Below are 15,470 nucleotides of genomic sequence, written 5' to 3'. Positions count from 1 at the left end.
ACGACATAATGAACATATCCAATATCATCTGTGAAACGGTTATTCCATAAAGGTCAACTAAACTTGTGATGGCATCCGTTAAATTACAAAGGGATGATTTCAACTTCACCATTTGGAACTCTTGGTTTAATAGCTTCCTTGTGAGTAGCAATCCTTTATCAGGGAAATCATGATAGGAAATACAAGCCCAGGCATATCATATCAATGGGGAGATATATATACTCCATATGCAGGCACTGCTGGAATATTGCTACATAGAAATGGAAAGTTTACAATTGGGACGCTGAAATCATCTTTTTTGTTTAAAAGTTTTGTTTTCAACAGACCCTCATTGTCAATTTCTAGATGTAAGATATGAGGCAGACTTAGCTGTATCTGTAGTATCCTCTATCTCTAGTTCAATGGGATAAATTTGTTCAACATAGTCACCAAATTTTGTATTATTTAGTGAGAGAACATCATCTATATAGTGGAGCGTAAAGTTAAAGGATATTGCTAACTTCTTATCTTTCTTCAAAGAAATTCCTGTATGAAGTCAACCTCATAAAAATAAAGAAACAAGTCGGCAAGAAGAGGGCAGTGCACAATTGGTTCCAATTGGAATTCCAACAGTCTGTTGAAAAACTTGTCCTCCAAACATAACTAATATGTTGTTAATCAAGAAACGCGCATCTTGATAATGTCAGTTTCAGAGATTTTTTTGTATAAATCAGTGTGATTCTTTACAAAGTACGATTTATCCCTCCCCAAGACAAGATACTTGTATATACGTTGGCCATTCTTTTTAATGAAACAAAGTAATACTTGTGTAAAGTGTAGGAAAGTCAAATGTTTTAATACTATTGTAAGATGAGAGAGTGAAATGATCAGACTTGGCTAATTTTTGACAAATTTTCCAATCTTCTGATTTTCTGAATTATGGAGATTGATAATTTTGTTATACAGTAACCACCAGAATGATTAGAATCATTTATTTGCTACTTTTGTGTACATTTTGTAAATGGAAATCTTGGTATTTGCCAAATGTAATTACTTTGATTCTGATGTCAACTTTTGTAACTGTTGTTGTGACAATTTGCATCCAAAAGAGTAATTTAGACCCCTTTTAGCCTTTATTACAGATAGGTATGTCATACGTTGATATAGGAACACTTGAATCCATTAAATATTTATGTTTCAGTTTCTCCAACTGTTGAGAACCCAAGAGAAGTAGAAAGACCAGAAGTCATACTTGGAAAAACATTAAGAATGAGATGTCCTGCCAATGGTATTCCTCCTCCAAAAATAACATGGTTTATAAATAATAAAGCAATAAGAAATAACACTGAGAGGTTGTCCCTCTTGGAGGATGGATGGACATTAGAGATCAGTAATATACAGGAAACAGATGCCAATAGATATATCTGTAAAGCTGAAAACATGGCTGGGCAGAGTGAAAAGAATTTTGATGTCAATGTGCTATGTAAGATGATGTACAAATATCTTATTTCCTAATTATAACCTTTTTATTATACCCCCGCTTTAAAAAAGGGGGGGTATACTGTTTTACCTCTGTCTGTCCGTCCGTCAGTCTGTCCGTCAGTCCGTCCGTCCGTCAGTCAGTCCGTCCCATGAAACTTTCGTCACATTTTTCTCAGGAACTACACATCCACCCTTTCTGTAATTTGGTATCAACATTTACATATGTCAGCCATACTGTGTGATGCGTTTTCAGATTCATCACTTGACAACTTCCTGTTTACCGAACACTTGTCTGATTTTACACATGATAGCCAAGTTGAAAATTTTCGTCACATTTTTCTCAGGAACTACAATACAAGGATTTCTGAAATTTGGTTTCAGGATTTATATAAGTCAGCTATACCGTGTGATGCGTTTTCAGATTCATCACTCAACAACTTCCTGTTTACCGAACACTTGCATATTTTTACACTATTAATATTATCCACTTGCAGCGGGGGTATCATCAGTGAGCAGTAACTCGCAGTTTCACTTGTTCTTTTAGTGCTTTAGCGCTTTTTCTTGATAAGATCTGAAATTAAGTCAGCGTAGATGAAATTGTCAGTTGTCTGCTTTTAGGATTTATTGCATATAAATGATTCTTTTTGTACACTTTTTTGTGTTTGAGGAAAAAACATAGAAGATAGAGAGAAGCTGTAAACAGAAAAAAAATATTAGCAATACAAGATAAAAAAGAGATTTTAGTCATGAGTTCTAAGGTGTAAGGTCATTGTAAAAATTAACTTAAAATATAGATTTTTAGCTCACCTGGCCCGAAGGGCCAAGTGAGCTTTTCTCACCACTTGGCGTCCGTCGTCCGTCGTCGTCGTCCGTCGTCGTCGTCGTCGTTAACAATTTACATTTTGAACTTCTTCTAGAGAACCACTGAATGGAATGGAACCAAACATGGCATGAACGTTCCTTATGAGGTGCTGACCAAGTGTTGTTACTTTGTAGCCGATCCATCATCCAAGATGGCCGCCAGCGGGGGACTTAGTTTAACATAGGACCCTATGGGAAATGCATACAAATGACTTCTTTTAGAGAACCACTGAATGCAATAAAACCAAACATAGCATGAATGTTCCTTATGGGGTGCTGACCAAGTGTTGTTACTTTGTAGCCGATCCATCATCCAAGATGGCCGCCAGCAGGGGACTTAGTTTAACATAGGACCCTATGGGAAATGCATAAAAATGACTTCTTTTAGAGAACCACTGAATTGAATGAAACCAAACATGACATGAATGTTCCTTATGAGGTGCTGACCAAGTGTTGTTACTTTGTTGCCGATCCATCATCCAAGATGGCCGCCAGCGGGGGACTTAGTTTAACATAGGACCCTATGGGAAATGCATACAAATGACTTCCTCTAGAGAACCACTGAATGGAATGAAACCAAACATGGCATGAATGTTCCTTATGAGGTGCTGACCAAGTGTTGTTACTTTGTTGCCGATCCATCATCCAAGATGGCCGCCAGCCGGGAACTTAGTTTAACATAGGACCCTATGGGAAATGCATACAAATGACTTCTTTTAGAGAACCACTGAATGGAATAAAACCAAACATAGCATGAATGTTCCTTATGGGGTGCTGACCAAGTGTTGTTACTTTGTAGCCGATCCATCATCCAAGATGGCCGCCAGCGGGGGACTTAGTTTAACATAGGACCCTATGGGAAATGCATACAAATGACTTCTTCTAGAGAACCACTAAATGGAATGAAACCAAACATAGCATGAATGTTCCTTATGGAGTGCTGACCAAGTGTTGTTACTTTGTAGCCGATCCATCATCCAAGATGGCCGCCAGCGGGGGACTTAGTTTAACATAGGACCCTATGGGAAATGCATACAAATGACTTCTTTTAGAGAACCACTGAATGGAATGAAATCAAACATGGCATGAATGTTCCTAATGTGGTGCTGACCAAGTGTTGTTACTTTGTAGCCGATCCATTATCCAAGATGGACGCCAGCGGGGGACTTAGTTTAACATAGGACCCTATGGGAAATGCATACAAATGACTTCTTTTAGAGAACCACTGAATGGAATGAAACCAAACATTGCATGAATGTTCCTTATGCCGTGCTGACCATGTGTTGTTTCTTTGTAGCCCATCCATCATCCAAGATGGCTGCCAGCATGGGACTTAGTTTAACATAGGACCCTATGGGAAATGCATACAAATGACTTCTTTTAGAGAACCACTGAATGGAATGAAATCAAACATGGCATGAATGTTCCTAATGTGGTGCTGACCAAGTGTTGTTACTTTGTAGCCGATCCATTATCCAAGATGGCCGCCAGCAGGGACTTAGTTTAACATAGGACCCTATGGGAAATGCATACAAATGACTTCTTTTAGAGAACCACTGAATGGAATAAAACCAAACATGGCATGAATGTTCCTTATGAGGTGCTGACCAAGTGTTGTTACTTTGTAGCCGATCCGCCATCTAAGATGGCCGCCAGTGGGGGACTTTTGAATGAAATTAAACATGTTCCTTTCCTTATCAATGAGGTTGTGTTGTCACTTTTAGCCAAATTTTATATTTTTTCATATGATTTCAAAAACCCAAGTAGAATCAGGTGAGCGATACAGGCTCTTGAGAGCCTCTAGTTTACATGACAAATTTACTGTGCAAGAAAGAAAAGAATAAAATCTAAGAGTGAACGGCACAAATTAGCAGTGCTCCAGTAGACTTTTCCCATATATATATGTGGATTTGTTAACATCTTTAGACATTTAAATTAATACATTACCTATTTAACATACAAAACAGCATTTAACATTAATCTTTTTCAGTGCCTTCACAGATTGTAAAGGACAGATTAGAGAGGAACCATAAAGTGATACTGAATAATCCTTTCACTCTTGCCTGTCCTGTACAGGGAAATCCTCTGCCTGCAATCACATGGTATAAAAATGGCCAAACTATCAACTTTACAAATAGTCAGTCATACCGGGCCAACTCTAAGGGCAGGGAATTATATATATTGTCTTCAAGTGAAAGAGACACAGCTGTATTTAGATGTCAAGCTTCAAACAAAGCTGGGGATGATCATATAGACTTCAGTGTCAAAGTTTTGTGTAAGTTCTTGCGACATAAGATATATGGTGTTTGTTAATTATCTCCATATTTACTTGTCTTCTAAAAATGAAAAGAAAGGTGAGTGTAGTTACTAGTTAATAGATTTCTCTGAATTGAATGCAAGATAAACAGTTCACCTATTCTGTAATTGAAACCTGCTCTAGTTTCTTTGCTCTTCCTCAAAGAAGAAATTATTAAGTGTGGTCGATATTCTTAATCAAGAAAAAAGATCAAATACTGTTAACAATTTTCTATTTTATGACAGTATCTGCCAGAGTGAATATGACCGGTATTGACACCAAACCAAAGGTTATATCTGGTGAACCTCTGACCTTGATATGTCCTGGTGTGGGTATACCTAAACCTAATATTACTTGGTATAAGGATGGTAGTGTGTTGTCAGAGGATAAAGAGAAGCTAACCATTGATGTTGTTGATATTAGAGATGCAGGCATGTACAAATGTGTAGTTCAAAATGAGGCTGGACAGTCGGAGGTTGAATTTAATGTTAAAGTTCAAGGTTTGTATTTTAGGTATAGAAATTTTAAATATACATGTATCATTTGGAAAATTCTTCATATCATTGTTTTGCTGAACTAAATTGAATATTTTAATAGAAATGAAACAATGTTAAAAAAATAAACAATTATAGGTCAAAGTACGATTATGTTTATTATTAAACATCAATATTGAATATCCTCTACTATTTTTATAAAATCCAAAATTTTTGATTGTTGAATAAAAACAAATTCTTAATGTCTCCTTGCAAAAATATCTTCTTGTACATACTGTGTGTTCTCCATTTTACCCATTAGGCCAGGATTTTTTAATTTGTTGGCGGATCCCGCCGACCTGATTTTGCAGATTTCCAGAATAAAAATAAAATTGACTTTTCATGCTTTTTTATTCCCGCCGACCCTAACAATTGCATTATCCCTGAAATATAATTAAGATATTCTTTTTTATATGAAATGAATGCAAATATCACACTTTCTGTAGTGAGAAAATAAAACTTCCAGTTTACGTTTCTAAAAATAGACAAATCAATTATAACTGACCTTGAAATATTGTTTGCCCGAATAATTTTGCGAAACGAAACATGTGTTTAAAACCAATTACACAATAAGTTTGTTTCCCTTATTTGTCATCAGTCCGTAAGATGCATCATCTGATAGAAATAGACTTGTCCAAATTGGACAAGTGGAAGACATAAGTTAAAGTATTGAATATCAAATAATCATTTGGAATTTTTTTCTTGTTTCATAGATAATAAAAAAAATATCGTCCATTTGTATAAAAAACGCGAATGCATGACTACAGATTAACCAGATATTCTTGTTTTTCAAGTGGACAAGTCTATTACGTTTCTGACACATGTGCTGAAACTTATTTTCGTACCACATTTTTACATTTTTCTTCTTATCAGTTTTCATGTTTGAAGATTGTAATTCACCAAGTTTTCTGGAATTGATTAAGAGCTATGCGAATTTGTTTTCTTGTTTGTGAAATGACGATCTAATTTTGTCTTTGTCCGTGCACCCCCCCCTTTTTTACGGGAAATTCTTAGAATGTCATGCGATGTTTATGACAGCTGAGCAATAAAATTTCATCGAACTAAAATCTAAGAAATAATGACAAAATAACATAACAAACATATTGTTAGAAAGGCGAAATACATATTAATTTTACCTATTTTTCTGACTTGAAAGATATTTTTTTTTCTTTTTTTTTCCCTACCGACCGACCTGACTTTTTCATGGGGAAAATCCGTAAACCAACAAATTAAAAAACCCTGGCCTTATGAATGTATGTTACTCATACTTACAAAACAATGTATTTCAATTATCATTTGAACATCATGAACTTAGGAACTCATTACATACTTAAATAAATTGCAAAATAAATTAAAAAAAAAGACTAACTGAAGTTAAGAATAACGTCATTTCTAAAGTATGAACACTATTGCAGTTCCACCTAGAATTGATGAAGAAGGAATCGACACGAATCCAGAAGTAGTGACCGGTGACCCTCATACACTGAGTTGTCCAGCAAGAGGTAGACCACCACCTGATATCACATGGTATAAAAATGGACAAATAATTGACTTCACATCGGATTCAAACCTTGAATTGAAGTCTAGGGGGAGACAACTTTATTTTAAGGAAGTTCAATTGAAGGATGATGGTGTATATAAATGCTTGGCTGTTAACGAAGCTGGAAGTATTGAACAGAAATATGATTTGGATGTATTAGGTATGTTGATGGATAATTTGTAAAAAAATTAATTTGAGGTGATGGAGGTGTCTGAATTTAGCCTATTGCCTCTTTATCAATTAGAGGAAAATGTTTTGATGCAAAATGTTTTTTTTTAAACCCAAACGTTTGAAATTTGTTGATAATGGGACATTAAAAAAAACAACAATAAGTGCATTCAAAGACCACTGTTAAAAAAGAATCCTCATTTTGGACAAACCTCAACAAAAATGAAAAAAAGGTTCTCATCAAATAATTATTTGTTGTTTATTTAATTTTAAAGTTTTAGTGATAAAGCCAACTTTTTAATGTCTTTACTTTCAGTACCTCCGTCTATTGATGATTCAGCTAATAATGACATAACCAAAGTTATATCGGGTCATACAACAGTACTGAATTGTCCAGCATCTGGTACCCCTGTTCCTGCTATTGAATGGTTTAAAAATGGCTGGTTACTGGTTATCAATAACAATATACTGACAGAGGACAATGGCCGACAACTTAAGATTATAAATACTAGAGTGGAAGACTCAGGGAATTATACATGTACAGCAACAAATACTGCAGGGAAAACAGAACAAGACATGACTCTGCTTGTGCTTGGTATTAATTACAGGATATATTATATTTTCCCACTTTAACCTTCAATAAATATGCCAATAAGATGAATGCACATATTTAAGAAAAGCAAATAGAAAAAAATATGATTATAGATATATTAAATAGTTATTTTCTTATTTAGTAAACTCAGCTTTAAACTTTAAAGGAAAAACTGTAAAAATTGAGTGTAGAGGACGTATTATTATTAAAAAAAATATATATATGCTTGAGTCTGAATAATACCATTTTGTATTAACAAGTCAATGTTTATTGGTAACCTTACAGTTCCACCTTCCATTGATGAGTCCAATGTCATTTATAGCCCTAAAGTACGTGTGAACCGTACTGTACTGTTAGACTGTCCTATAGAGGGTGTACCATTACCTGATGTCACATGGTTGGTAAACAACATCCCATTGGTGGAGAGTGAAAGGCATCAGCTACTTCGTGATAATAGACAAGTAAAGATAACAAAAGCACAAATTGGTGATAGTGGCACTTATACATGTCAAGCAGTGAACGAAGCAGGAAGTCTGAATAAAAACTTTAGACTGACTGTGCAGTGTAAGTCTCTCTACATGCTGATTAGCATAGGGCCAAAAATGAAATATTGTTTGTTTCCCCTCCCACCACCGACCCGGTAGAATCAGCACGACTCAAAAAATTTTATTGGCCATTCTTGTCCAAATTTTTTTTGCTATGTTGTTTTTTGGTGATATCTTTCCGATACTGTAGTAAACATGCGTTGGTTTTTTGTCATACCTTTCCGTTGCTGTAATCAACAAGCGTTTTAGATCAAGACATTTTTGCATTGAAGCGTCTATATGATTCAGAATCAAGGAAAACAAACTGCCTTGCTATGTGCAAGGGTGATATTTGAAAATAAAAAACTGAAGCATCTTTCAATCCACTGAGTGCACCTTGATTGGCTTTGTCTTTTACCTCTGTTCCTGTTTAAAGGATAAAATCTTTGAGTAAAAATGGTCTGAACCATGCTTTGAAATCAATCTGCTTTGTTTTCGACTTCGAACAGGATGGGCACAAGTCAGAAAATGTTGGATACATGAATTCCCTGCTTTCACCTCTTGTGTAAACAAGACCAGTTTAAATGTGTTTTTATAATAAAGTGAAGCCTTGTTTTTTCTAGAACTCAAAAAAACATACAAATCTTTTGTTTAGGAATTAATTGACCAAACTGCATGATCCAGGTGCAACTGAACATAACTGAATTATCATCACTTCTATTGAAAATTTTTATTCATTAAATTTTAATTCCCAAGTCATTAACATATCCTTTTGTCATCTCATAATTGATGATCAAGTAATGAATTGGTGAACACAGGAATTGTTTTGTTGTGAGTTATGCATCAAATTAGACTTGAAATAAGCTTGATTTTTAACTAATTAAACACTTGCTTTCATTACACATTGTTATCACATGAAGGATGTGTGCTTTTGTAGATTTCATACCATAAAATGAATAGGAAAAAGGAGGTCCCTGTATACTGATTTTAACATGAGAAAACTGGGGTGTACACTGAATACAGGGAATACCCCACTTTTCTTGACTTATCTTACCTGTTGAATTAGAAAAATTATATCAAAAAATAAAATAAAATAATTTGCCTACCTACCTACCCATACCCTGATAACCTCAGTCGGGGAGGGGACACAAAGATATTTTTAATGTTGGCCTAGTTCTCATACATTAGATAAATTTGATTTATTGATCAAAGCATCAAACCGTGTATATCATGTGTGAAATAAAAAAGTTATTGAAATTTAAAAGCTATTGACAAGTCTGTTATACTTGACGTGTTGAAGTTAAGAATTGGCAAGGTAGTCCTGATTGAAATTTTATTGTACAAATCCACTGTATATATATAAATGCCCCAGAGATCCAGTTAACTGATTGGACTTCTAGTTTCCATTTCCTGTGAAATATTTGCTACCAAAGCTGCGTATATAAATAGACTGTAATAAAAACTAGTGGTGTTTAGACATTTTTTGTATTTTATTATTTTAAGTTAATTGATTTCATTCATCAATATCAAATATAGATTAGTTAAGTTTTGGAAACAGTGTCTTGAATAGGGTAAATATTTAGTTACACATGCATTCAAGATATAAGTACATATAGCTTAATCTTTACAGTGCCAGCTGCAATAGATAGAGGTAATCTACAGACACAATTCTCCATCATTGAGAACCAGACTGTATTTATAGATTGTCCTGTGTCAGGTTCTCCTACACCTTCCATTATTTGGTCGAAAGACAGGATACCACTATTTGACTTTCCATATCAAGATTTAAAGGTGCTGAATCAAGACCAGAGGTTAGAGGTCAGTAATGCCCAAGTGGAGGATGCTGGGAAATATACATGTAAAGCAACCAATGTGGCTGGATCTGACAAACAGTATTTCAACCTAGAAGTGAGAGGTAGATAAATGTTCATTTGTGTCTGTACTTGCATTTTTCAATATTTACTGTAAACCAACTTTTTTTCCTGGGTACTTTATTTCGCGTTTAGCCTTTTCTATCCCAATTCATGACGATTTAATTTTCGCTATTTTAATATTTACTTATTGTAGTTCGACAAGGAAAGATCCAGGTGTTGAATTTTCGGGACAATTTATTTTCGCGTTATTTTTCTTCTAGCGAAAATAAATTGCTCGCAAAATTAGTTGGTTTATTGTATTAGATGCCACTTTGAATTAATCTGAACAATGAACACACACCATAATAGGAAGCTTTATAATATACCTTGAGGAAATTGTTTATTGTTAAATAATTCTTATATCATTTGCATATCTATAAATACTTGAATAGGATTGGTCGATTAGAAATTTTCCCTCTGGTTTACACTTCGATAAACCATGTTTCCGAAACTACTTTAGTAATCTATTCATGTGCGATACAAATTGAGATTCTTGCAGCGATACTGGGATTTTCAGCAAATTGAGATTATAAAACAATTGCATAACAGTTGTTTCTATTCTTATGCATATATAACTAAAAAAAAAAAGATATAAAATAACTGCAATAAAGCCTCAAAATATATAAAAATAAAATTAAATAAAATTTTGTGAAATTTCATGAAGGATTTGGCGAGTTTACGTCATGGCAAAAACACGACGTCATATGAATGAAAATTTTCAAGGGAAAGATTATTTCATTTCGTTATGTGTACGCTTCAAATACGGATAATATCTAATTAAAATGAAGTTTTTGAGGTAGGTGCTATTTCATTTTAGATTCTGTTGCATTTATTGGACATTTATGGTTTTTAGAAAGTCAAGATGGCAGCATACTCCTTAGTTACGACATGCCATTGTGCTTTTGATGGTGGCCATCAAACAAATAATGTAAATTAATAATCGTGTATGTTTGGCTGAAGAATTATGAGGATTAAACACATTTTTTCTAGAGGTTATTGATGTGTAAACCGGGTTTCTTACTCACAAACTTGACATAAAAGTCCTTCGGACTTTTATTCAGTTTGTAAGTTCATCGCCCAGGTTTACACATCAATAACCTCTAGAAAAAATGTGTTTAATCCTATAAAATAATTCTTTTATAAAACATGATTGAAAGGAAAACTTTACTATTTATTAGAATGAATTTAAATACCAATCTGAGCAAAGGAATTCAAAATTAGAATATTGATCATAAATTTGCACTGTACGTTATTTCCCAAGGTTATGATGATGATACATATAAGCATATGCATACATAAGAAGATGTGGTTTGATTACCAATGAGACAACTCTCCACCAGAGACCAAATGATGTAGAAATTACAAACTTTAAGTCACTGTATGGCCTTCAACAATGATTAAAAGACATACTGCTTAATAAGCTATAAAAGGCCCTGAAATGAAAAATTAAAACAAGAAAACTTTTAAAAACAGTCTTGATTTATGTATAAAACAATCAACAAAAAAGAAATATGATATGCAACAATAACCTCTGAAATATTCTTCTTAAAATTGTTGAGATATTTAAAGTCATATGAAACCTCAAATTAAAAAAGAATATGCATATGTTTTTTATAACAAAATGGATAGTTGTCATTATTAAACTTTTGTACATATACTTTTTTCTGAAGAAAATTCTTTAATTTGTCAACATTTAGAAGAAGTTTACTTTTTTTATTGCTTGCTTCCAGGAAGCAATTGGCCGACATATTTTCGTTATTCAAAGTGACCTTAGCGTGACACATCTCGTATAAATCTGGTGATCGCAATACTCATGGATCTGTCATTTAAATAAACTATTATCACATTGAACATGTTTTACATGTGCTCAATATCCATGGTTCTTTGTTGATTATTTACTATAAGGTGACAATCGGTAAACTACAGCTTCAAAACACGACAATTAATGACTGGCCGTATTTTCAATTCCTAACAGACAGAGAGAAGAAAAAAAATGACAATTATATGATATTTTTGCGTAAATAAAGATAAAATCATACACCGAAGACTAAGTTTATGATATATACATGCATTGGTTTAAGAATTGGATAAACATTATTTTTCACCAGTCACTGGTTTCATATGATTTTAACAAAATGAACACTGACTGTGCTCATAATTAGATATATAATGGTTAAGCCTTCTAATTAAATATATACTTTATCTGTCAGTGCCCCCAGTAATGGATGGACAGAGAACAGTAACAAAGTCATCAGTCATTGTCAGGACTCCTGTAAACTTACAATGTCTTGTCAATGGTATACCAAGACCAGATGTCACATGGCTGAAAGATTATAAACCACTAGATCTGTCTGAAAACCCACACATCAGGATAATGACAGAAGGGCAGGTATTTCTGACAGTTTGTCTTCCATCAATGTTTATTTGGGGGGGGGGGGGTCATTATTTTTATATGTTGGTGGATGTAAAAATTTGAAGTCGAGGTAAAAAAAAAAGATAATAAATAATTTGCTGATTTTAATTGTCAATGGATTAGTGGAAATTACACTGAAATATACCTGTCAGTCTAGGATAAAGAATGAAAAGAAAAAAAGAATAAATAAACTGTTTTTTTATTTAGAAATATAAAAGCCAATATCGAATAAACATTTGTTATGAGGGTCGATACTTATCTTAAAAGCCTCAAGATTAATAAAAATTATGCAAGTATGTACAAATCATACAAGTTCATTCAGGACATTTGTGGTTTGTGTAACACTGAAAATCCATTATTGGTCTTTACCCAGGAAAGAGGTAGGTCTAGAAAGACCCCTTTTTGGCACCAAAATAAACCAATTTTACAGAATTGTTAAAATGTAAACTTTTAACTTTTTATTTGAAAGTAGAATAGTAGAATACTTCTGTTACATAAATATGGGATGGTTTTGACAATACAATGCACATGTATTGATATGAGTACTAGCATCATTAAGTCATGCATTTATTACTGAAATCTTCATAAGTTTACCATTTGAGTTAGTAATGAAAAAACCTGCTTGAAACTCTTAAGCTAGAAGAAAGTCACTTACATGTGCATGAGTGTATGGTATTTATTTTGGGTTATCCATTGTCAAGTCATATGATGACTTGTACCTGCAGGAAAACTTTAATATTTAAAAAAAAAAAACATTCTGATACATGTATTGTCATTGCAGTAAAAGATTTTTGATAAATTTAAAAGTTTACATGAATTTTTTACAGGTTCTTCAGTTTATTGGTAGTCAAGTTGATGACAAAGGAAGATACACGTGTAGAGCAAATAACTCAGCTGGTATAGCAGAAAAATACTTTGATCTTACTGTTCTTGGTGAGTACTGAACTCAGAGAAATACTTTGATCTTACTGTTCTTGGTGAGTATTGAACTCAGCATTAAAATCAAGTAGAGCAAATAACTGGTATATCAGAGAAATATTTTGATATAACTGTCCTTTTAATACGACTGCAAAAATTGAAAATTTTTTGGTTGTATATTTGTATGACGTTGGCGGCGTCGTTGTCGTCGTCCGAAGACATTTGGTTTTCGCACTATAACTTTAGTATAAGTTAATAGAAATCTATGAAATTTAAACACAAGGTTTATGACCAAATAAGGAAGATTGGGATTGATTTTGGGAGTTTTGGGCCCAACAGTTTAGGAATTTGGGGCCAAAAAGGGCCCAAATAAGCATTTTTCTTGGTTTTCGCACAATAACTTTAGTATAAGTAAACAGAAATCTTTGAAATTTAAACATAAGGTTTATGAACACGAAAGGAAGGTTGGGATTGATTTTGGGAGTTTTGGTCCCAACAGTGTAGGAATTAGGGGCCAAAAAGGGCCCAAATAAGCATTTTTCTTTGTTTTCGCACAATAACTTTAGAATAAGTAAACAGAAATCTATGAAACTTTAACATAAGGTTTATGACCACAAAAGGAAGGTTGGGATTGATTTTGGGAGTTTTGGTCCCAACAGTTTAGGAATTAGGGGCCAAAAATGTCCAAAATTAAACTTTGTTTGATTTCATCAAAAAATGAATTATTGGGGTTCTTTGATATGCCAAATCTAACTGTGTATTTAGATTCTTAATTTTTGGTCCTGTTTTCAAATTGGTCTACATTAAGGTCCAAATGGTCCAAAATTAAACTTAGTTTGATTTTAACAAAAATTGAATTCTTGGGGTTCTTTGATATGCTGAATCTAAACATGTACTTAAATTTTTAGCTCACCTGACCTGAAAGGTCAAGTGAGCTTTTCTCATCACTTGGCGTCTGTCGTCCGTAAACTTTTACAAAAATCTTCTTCTCTGAAACTACTGGGTCAAATTTAACCAAATTAGGCCACAATCATCCTTGGGGTATCTAGTTTAAAAAATGTGTCCGAAGACCTGGCCATCAAACCAAGATGGCCGCCATGGCTAAAAATAGAACACAGGGGTAAAATGCAGTTTTTGGCTTATAACTCAAAAACCAAAGCATTTAGAGCAAATCTGACACGAGGTAAAATTGATTATCAGGTCAAGATCTATCTGCCCTGACATTTTCAGATGAATCGGACAATCCGTTGTTGGGTTGCTGCCCCTGAATTGGTAATTTTAAGGAAATTTTGCTGTTTTTGGTTATTATCTTGAATATCATTATAGATAGAGATAAACTGTAAACAGCAATAATGTTCAGCAAAGTAAGATTTACAAATAAGTCAACATGACTGAAATGGTCAGTTGACCCCTTTAGGAGTTATTGCCCTTTATAGTCAATTTTTAACCATTTTTCGTAAATCTTAATCTTTTACAAAAATCTTCTCCTCTGAAACTGCTGGGACAAATTTAACCAAACTTTGCAAAAATCATCTTTTGGGTATCTAGTTTAAAAAATGTGTCCGGTGACCCGGCCAACCAACCAACATGGCCGCCAGGGCTAAAAATAGAACATAGGGGTAAAATGCAGTTTTTGGCTTATAACTCAAAAACCAAAGCATTTAGAGCAAATCTGACACGAGGTAAAATTGATTATCAGGTCAAGATCTATCTGCCCTGACATTTTCAGATGAATCGGACAATCCGTTGTTGGGTTGCTGCCCCTGAATTGGTAATTTTAAGGAAATTTTGCTGTTTTTGGTTATTATCTTGAATATCATTATAGATAGAGATAAACTGTAAACAGCAATAATGTTCAGCAAAGTAAGATTTACAAATAAGTCAACATGACTGAAATGGTCAGTTGACCCCTTTAGGAGTTATTGCCCTTTATAGTCAATTTTTAACCATTTTTCGTAAATCTTAATCTTTTACAAAAATCTTCTCCTCTGAAACTGCTGGGACAAATTTAACCAAACTTTGCAAAAATCATCTTTTGGGTATCTAGTTAAAAAAATGTGTCCGGTGACCCGGCCAACCAACCAACATGGCCGCCACGGCTAAAAATAGAACATAGGGGTAAAATGCAGTTTTTGGCTTATAACTCAAAAACCAAAGCATTTAGAGCAAATCTGACGTGGGGTAAATTGATTATCAGGTCAAGATCTATCTGCCCTGAAATTTTCAGATGAATGGGACAACCCGTTGTTGG

General features: G+C 33.9%; 1 protein-coding gene across 4 annotated transcripts in view; it reads left to right on the top strand.

The window, feature by feature from the left end:
- LOC143064640 (hemicentin-1-like) overlaps positions 1–15,470 on the top strand; it is a 125,670-nt gene that overhangs the window by 45,474 nt on the left and 64,726 nt on the right. For all 4 annotated transcript variants that reach the window (XR_012975291.1, XR_012975292.1, XM_076237620.1 and 1 more), the window contains exons 23-31: positions 1,181–1,462; positions 4,313–4,597; positions 4,864–5,118; positions 6,567–6,851; positions 7,176–7,454; positions 7,737–8,015; positions 9,606–9,890; positions 12,099–12,277; positions 13,129–13,234. Coding sequence is in view for 2 of the 4 variants with exons in the window: in XM_076237620.1 (XP_076093735.1) it covers positions 1,181–1,462; positions 4,313–4,597; positions 4,864–5,118; positions 6,567–6,851; positions 7,176–7,454; positions 7,737–8,015; positions 9,606–9,890; positions 12,099–12,277; positions 13,129–13,234 (2,235 nt within the window). In the remaining 2 variants the exon portion in view is untranslated. The remainder of the gene's footprint in view (positions 1–1,180; positions 1,463–4,312; positions 4,598–4,863; positions 5,119–6,566; positions 6,852–7,175; positions 7,455–7,736; positions 8,016–9,605; positions 9,891–12,098; positions 12,278–13,128; positions 13,235–15,470) is intronic.

This window comes from Mytilus galloprovincialis, chromosome 2 (genome assembly GCF_965363235.1).
Source record: "Mytilus galloprovincialis chromosome 2, xbMytGall1.hap1.1, whole genome shotgun sequence".
Classification (NCBI taxonomy): Eukaryota; Metazoa; Mollusca; class Bivalvia; order Mytilida; family Mytilidae; genus Mytilus; species Mytilus galloprovincialis.
This window is presented reverse-complemented; position numbering and strand designations above follow the sequence as displayed.